At 37.2% G+C, this 7282-nt stretch overlaps 1 protein-coding gene across 1 annotated transcript in view; it reads right to left on the bottom strand.

The window, feature by feature from the left end:
* LOC111243678 (uncharacterized) overlaps nt 1–1550 on the bottom strand; it is a 20662-nt gene extending 19112 nt beyond the window's left edge. Inside the window, exon 1 of the mRNA XM_086978493.1 lies at nt 1487–1550. Within this exon, the coding sequence (XP_086834619.1) occupies nt 1487–1550 (64 nt within the window). The remainder of the gene's footprint in view (nt 1–1486) is intronic.
* Between the last annotated feature and the right edge of the window lie 5732 nt (nt 1551–7282).

Raw genomic sequence — 7282 nt, forward strand, 5'->3', positions numbered from 1 at the left:
ATATATACATATATATATAGATTGATGCCAAAAAATCCTTTCAGAACTGTTTAATTTCTCTTAAAAAACTGTTTTCGATATTTTGGCATTACCTTTTAAAATACTTTAAAAAAAATATATATTGTTTGCCTCATCTTTCGCTACAGTTTGACACGTATTAGAGATCTGTTTAAAAACAAAACCGTCAATAGCTTCAAACATATTCCCATCTTATCATCACATGAGGGCACAAGATGTTTATACTCTTGGTAACATGTACTATGTTTTTACTCAGCTCACTGAAAGCCATCGATTGACATAGAGAAACTCTGTTAAATGTTTTACTAGACTATGATGACCTTTTTTTTTATATTTTGATATTTTCGCAAAAAATTCTCAGAGAATATTTTTATCCAATAAAAGATTTGATACGCTGGCTACTGTAACTTTCCAACTGACATTTCAAGTGAGGTTCATTCAAAGAAGCACTCAAAACAGAAAACAACCTTTATTTACACGTCAAATTAATACAATATTAAGTCTTTTTTAATGCTAAACACCCATTTTAAATATTGTATTTTCGCTATTTTTATAATGAAGTTTCAGTGATCAATATCAAAATAAAGGTACAGTGCTTAGCATATTTTTTTTTCAATCTTCTGCCATTCTTCAGTAAAGAGATTGAAGAAAAATTCGGCCCTTATGAGCCGCTTCAGTATTGTAATTGACATGTTTAAAAAAATTCGTCCAAAAAACAGTTAGAATAACACTTAGATATGTAAGCATATATAATGTTCACCACGTGAAGAGTTATTATTTAACATAAGAAAATAGAGCTCAGAGATCCCCAGGCTAAACTTTAGCTTCGCTTTTGATAGGTAAAAAACAACCATATCAAACACACGAAAATCTAGTGTAAATCTATATGACATAAATAAACGTGAGTAGAAAATGCAAAAATAAATGTTTAAAAGTAACCGTATTATCGGACAGATAGAAATCTAAACCATCGGCTAAAATATTGAATAATCAAAAAAGTTTTAGCCGTTTTCAAGTAAAAGCTGAAGTAAGTATTTTTTTGTTATCCAGAAATAATGCTACAAGACTAAATCTGCACCATTTTGAATGATGACGTTCTGCTATTTTTCGGGCAACACCAGAATCCCATCACCGCCGAATTTTTGTAGAACTTTTGTGTTCTAGAAAAACTTGTGAAAGTGATTTTTGCATTTATTGAAACTGACTGAACTGCATTAAATTAAGGAAGTTCCGCAGAAACCGAAACAGATGATGATGATAGCTTGATGGTATAAGACCCAAAGCTACGCGTCGAATTGAAATTTCCCATTCAAGTTCTTTCAGTTTTTTCCGCAGAACTAAATATATATGTGATATATGATTTGAATGTCTAGTTTTTTGGTAATATCATGGATCACGTTTTGCCATAACTTGATCAACTTTGTCGCAATCGGTTGCAAAGGTTTGCATTTTTCTTGCAATAACGCACCTTCTCGATCAATAAACGGCCCACATTTGTTTATGGGCCTGTGTAGCATAAGTGGCTTCATCATTGTGCCATAAAACAAAATGCACGATAGCGATATGCAGAAATTTCGCTTATCTCTAAAGCGCTCTCTATCTTCTGAATAAAGACGTTCCAACAACAACGACATCAATGCCAACCTGATGTAGCTGATATTACCTAGAATACGTGACTTGTATATAGCTAGCCGATACATGTGGGATGGGATTCAGAAATTAAGGACCACATCGAAGATGACTATACTTTTATCCATCAAATGGAATAAACATTTCGGGAGACTATAGGAATTTTGAAATGCCATCCCTATCGACACGAAATAACTTCCTATAACATTTATTATTATAAAAAAGTAGTTATGAAAATACTGAAGATCGAAGAAGCGAACAGGCAAAAAAACTTGGCTTTTTTTCTTTTTTTTTTTTTAGCTGGATCCAGAGCAGACAGAAACACGTAATATACGCTCTGAACTATTTGAGCAACTATTATCAGCACAGAGTCAGTCTAAAGGACACAGATCATTACAGATGAGACAGTTCGTCCTATTCATTAGAAAGGGATCAGACGACAGAGTAGTGCTGTCAAAAATTGAAAGTGAGTCGGTGGCCACCCCGGGCAAAGTCGGACATAAACTGTTCGGTCGCCTGCAAAGTCAAGCGAATAACCTTATCTGCCATTATACTCTCGCAATAGACGCCAGATGCATTTGTCAGTGCGAGATTTCGTCGAAAAACGGCAATGCTGCCAGATAGCTTCAGTTTTGGAGAAGCCTCATAAATTGTGATTATTTAATTACAACGCACAACTTTCAAGCCATTCTTCAATCGTGGACTAGATCAAGAAAGATCATGGAAGACACACTCAAGCGCCGACGTCAGCTTCATATTCTCCAAATAATTTCAGTTGTACCTTAGAGAGCCGCAAAGCACTTGACGCCTGCTAGCGTCAATTTTTTAGTAAGTAATACAAATGACAGGTATGCAATTGCTGAAAATGCCCCAGAGCTCGTGTATGAATGTGTAAATAAAGGGAAGAGTCTATTTAACATGTATAAAAATGTCGTTGTTCTACTTTAAATAATTCAGAATGTATTTAAATTTTTCAACCCGCAAGTTAGCTAACTTAATAGATTATAGGTCTTCATAGTTATTTTAAATAGGTGCAGTTGGTGAAACCTTAAAGAAAATAAATACTCCAAGTAAATTTGCAATTCTCAGAGCATTTGCCGGTAATAGCTAGTACCGTGGCGGCAATGATACCTAACATTTTCATCATAAAGTCCGAATGGTTTCTGTGCGAGTCGGCGTAAATGTTTAAAAAGTTTGTGTGGACTAGAAAAAAAAAAAAAAAAAAGTACGTTCCAAACAAGCGATAAAACGAACAACAAGAATTTTAATCGCCTGAACAGGCCTAAATTTATAAACAGCATATTAGCGAGCCTATCAAGATGCAGTCACTTCATGTCACGCAATTTAGCGCTCTTGAAAGTAGAGAGCTAAAGCTGGACACGCTTTAAACTTTAGATAGTGGCTTTTCCTATGCATAGTGAATTGCAGCGAAGTAAGGAGACTAACGAGGTGTGTAGAACAATTGAGAAACAAGGCACAATTAGATGTCAATAGATGGTTGGAAATCGATGAGCGGCTTCGGATGAGTACTTCTACGACTCTGAAGTAAACATCAGCAGTTACGAAGATGACTGAAAACATAATCAGATCTTCAAAGCTATTTAGCGAATTGAGAAACCTGAATAAATTTTTCATTTTATTATTTTTTTTATTACATTTTTAAATTAGAACTATCTTTTTATCTTTATTTTTTAAATTATATATCATAGAACAATGATAGTTCAATAAATATTCAATAGACTCTCCTGACTCTCTGTTCGTTTGGGACAAAGCTGTAGGGCACTCTCAAACACTGCTTACTTGTTGCTTGTTTTACAATATCTAATCTCGTTATTGAAGGCTTGTTTAGCCAATCAGCGCCAGAACAGGCTACGTTATGTACGGCCTTCTTTAAGGCATGCAATCAATGAAAATCACGCGAACTTAGAAGATGGGCCTGACACCAGCGCTCGAATGTTTCCCTTGTTCTAGGCCGTAGCTGAAGCACGACGATGAGGTCGTAAAGTAAGTACACTACGCGCTGTCGAGTGCCACACCGCTCATTTATGAAGCTTTTCAGATATTTGGCAGAGTTGACCGTTTCGGTTTCGAGCAACGCTAACATTAGGGCATTGATTATTACAGTCAATGCCTTTGATATCCATTGCGAGAATAAGCACCAGCGGGTGCCCGAGTCGATGCGGAGTAGTCACCCAAGTAACCTCTTCTACTGCTCGACACCATTTTCTCCCTTGATTCTTTTCCGATTCGCGGCACAGATTGATTTATGTCTCGTCTACGTCGACGATGTGCTTCAGACTGGCGTTTTGCTGGTAATAGTTCCTAAAATGATTTGCAGAGTAGACCACACATTGATCCATCCTGGATACAGCTAGAGAGAAACAAGTTTTTCGCTTTTCCTCCTCATCTTCAGTGATTTTGTTATAATTTTATAATACGCGCTTTGAGGAGTCCGATATGGAGCCGATAGGGGGCTCATTGTTCATGCTCTGTATTGCTTCACAGCTCCCGTGATCATAGCAGCTCGTTTTGCGTTCAAGGCATAGTCGTACTAAGGTGTGGTCATCTCTTCTGTGGCCTTTTATCTCCTAATTTCCGTTCTTGCAGACGTATTTATTCCATTTATTATATGTAGACGTATACTGACTGATTGCAGACGTAATTAAATGTTTTGTTCAGGGCTACATTAACCGGTGTTTTTATCACACTATGATGAATTTCAGCAGCGCTCTTGTCTTTGAAAAATTGAAATCTGGCTAATAATTTGATTTGCAGGACTAACTAATATCTTTGTCTCTAACTTGACATTTAATCAGCTTATTATCGTAGATGGCCAAAAACTTGCTGCAAAACATTTTCGTCTGCTAACGATACAAAATTTTCCACCCGCTGAATAATTTTAAAGAGTCTAATACAAAAGCCACATTTTTCTTTCGAGCTGAACCTCATAGCTACCTACTCGCTAGTTTCGCCCACAGAACCTTTGATTTATACCAACGTAGATGGCCAAATTAGCTTTCTGACAGCGTTCCGTGTGCGTGTACATTATTATATCGGGATGTTACAACTGAATCCGGCGCACTTCGAAGTTAGTTAACTTTTGAACCAGTTGGGCTGGAATGATGGTTTTGTAACATGTATTGAAGACCGTCTTTTTAATTGTTAACATGCTCGTCTCGGCACTCTGGCAACCTCTAGACAACCATATAGCTACCATTCGCATTCCCATGTGTAATGTATCTATGACTTCTCGAAGTAAATCGATAGTTGCTAACCAGTTGCCATTTTTAAAATGCAGAAAGCCCAGTAATCACACATACTTAAATCGGGAGCATAAGTAGGTTAAAGCCAACGTTGTATAGTCCTTTGCTCAATCGAGGAAATAATTGAGACACGGGAGTGGGGTCTGGCATTCCTGTCAAATAACCATGCTGTGTGCTGTCAACCGCCGTGCCAACGGTCCATAAGTTTCTTGAGGAACCTGATGCAGTGGATTGCGTTTATTATTCCATTTACGGCAAGAATCTTACACTAACCGATGCCCTTGATGTCCATTGTCATCTATCATCACCTTACCTACCAGACACTGTCACCAAACTCCAGGGTGACGGCATTCTCTCGTCTGACCCCTTTCTGGTTAGCGATACAGATTGACCCATGCCTTGTAGATGGCGACCATATACTCTTGGCAGATTTTTTGTTGCTTAAGGTTTTGCAAATTGCACATGGAACACGTCACACGCATTTACGGCTGCCCTCAACTCTATTTATGGGGGACCGATTTTTTTCAGTTCCCACATTTTCCATATCTGGGTACTATAGTCGATAACGCGTTACATATAAAATACTAGCTTTGGTTGTAGCGCTTAGACAGACTACAAACTCTGTTTCTGCGAAAAATTTTCTTAATTGCGTTTTTGTTCTTTGGCTTCTGATATCTGTTTACTTTTCCGCTCTTCCTCAGCAGTTTCAATATAGCATAATCCGCGTTATGTGCTTTTGTTTAAGGCTTTTTTTTTGGCTTAATGTGCATCTCGAAAAAGAAATACTTGACTACTTAACGCTTTTCTAGACTAAAGATGTTTTTCCTTTTGACCTAATCTCTTCTAGGGTAAATTCAATCGATTTGCGCATATCTAGGATACTGGAACATTTACAAGCTAAATTTTGTCTCCCGGTGTCGCGTAGTTCATAATTTCTAAAGTTACCGGATAACAGCCTAGTGTTTTTTTTACACCTGCAACCGGTCCATGTGCAAAGTAGCTTGCCGTTGGGCCTTCGGTTCCTTTAAAAAAAGATCAAGTATTCATACATCGTTATATCATGGAATATGGCCTTATCAAACTCGATCTAGCCTCTCCTACAGTTGCATCAGCTTCTAAGCACCCTACATGGGTGCGAAATATACATTATGACCTCCAGAAAACAATACGTTTACACAAGGATAAACTATCTGTACGATTTTGATAGTACTATTGGGAGGCGCGATTTAAGCTACACTATCTTATAGGGCCGACGCTTACATCAAACGAATTATATCTACAGTTGCAAGTCGTACCTGATTTTAAAGTTACAAACGGAAAAATAAAAAGGTGATTCCAGCTTGTACTATATATCGACTAAGTTGCTTATTCAGCTTGACAGCTCTGGGTCTCTTTCATCGTTCGCAAATAAAAGGCCAATAAAAAAATGCGACAACTAATTACAGTTTCCTGTACCGCTCGGCATCTTATGCAGGCTTGTAAATAGACCTACGTAGATCAAGCAGAGCAACACTGCCTGCGGTAAGCTGGAGCAGAAATTTATCTTACACGGAAAGGCTAACAAACGGGATATTAGATTACTACTATCGCATTACGGTCAATTTTGCGATAGTATAGTTAAATTATGTTTGTTTCGGCGTTCTCAATAGAATAAACGCGTAGCAATCATTGTCTCATTGTCGAATAGGACACAGTAGCGGTAATCGGTTTAGTCGATTGTACGGTGAAAAATTGGGTCTTATCCTTTAGTCCTTGGCATAGTCTAAAATATGGTTTCGCTATAGATAAACAGCACGAAAAGGGAATATTTATTTTTTTTGGAATGGACTTAAAGATGTATAGAAATACATGCCGATCTCATAAATTCAAATGATCTGGCATAGACCTGCGTATTTTTTGATCTCGGAACGCTTCCAATATGATTTTTATGATCGACTATATAGTTCCTTTGAAAGCCATAGAATTGCGTGGCCTTCTAAGGACCTTGTTCTTATTACACGTCCTAACTTCCAAAAGTACCGCGACTTGAGTGAGCAAATATTCCGCTTTTGTCTACTATTTTATAATTAAGTCGACGAATTTAGCAGAAGCTAAAAACTTCTGCTAAGTTACTAAAAACATTGTAATGATCATCTGATGTATACTATTATAAACGTCTTACGTAATTTAGTCACAGACGCAAGCTACTAGAAGTTCAAGAACAATTTGCAAGATGCAATTTCATGTCGAAAAGCAGGTATTTTGCGTTTTTTTTTTTTATATTTACACATGTGACGGGGACTTAATGCATCAAGATCTAATAATAGCTCTCAAAAATGCGGCAGAATATGCCATAAAATATAAATAACTGGATTTGGGATTGTATTATTCAC

Source organism: Varroa destructor, unplaced genomic scaffold (genome assembly GCF_002443255.2).
Source record: "Varroa destructor unplaced genomic scaffold, Vdes_3.0 BEIS01000002.1, whole genome shotgun sequence".
Taxonomy (NCBI): Eukaryota; Metazoa; Arthropoda; class Arachnida; order Mesostigmata; family Varroidae; genus Varroa; species Varroa destructor.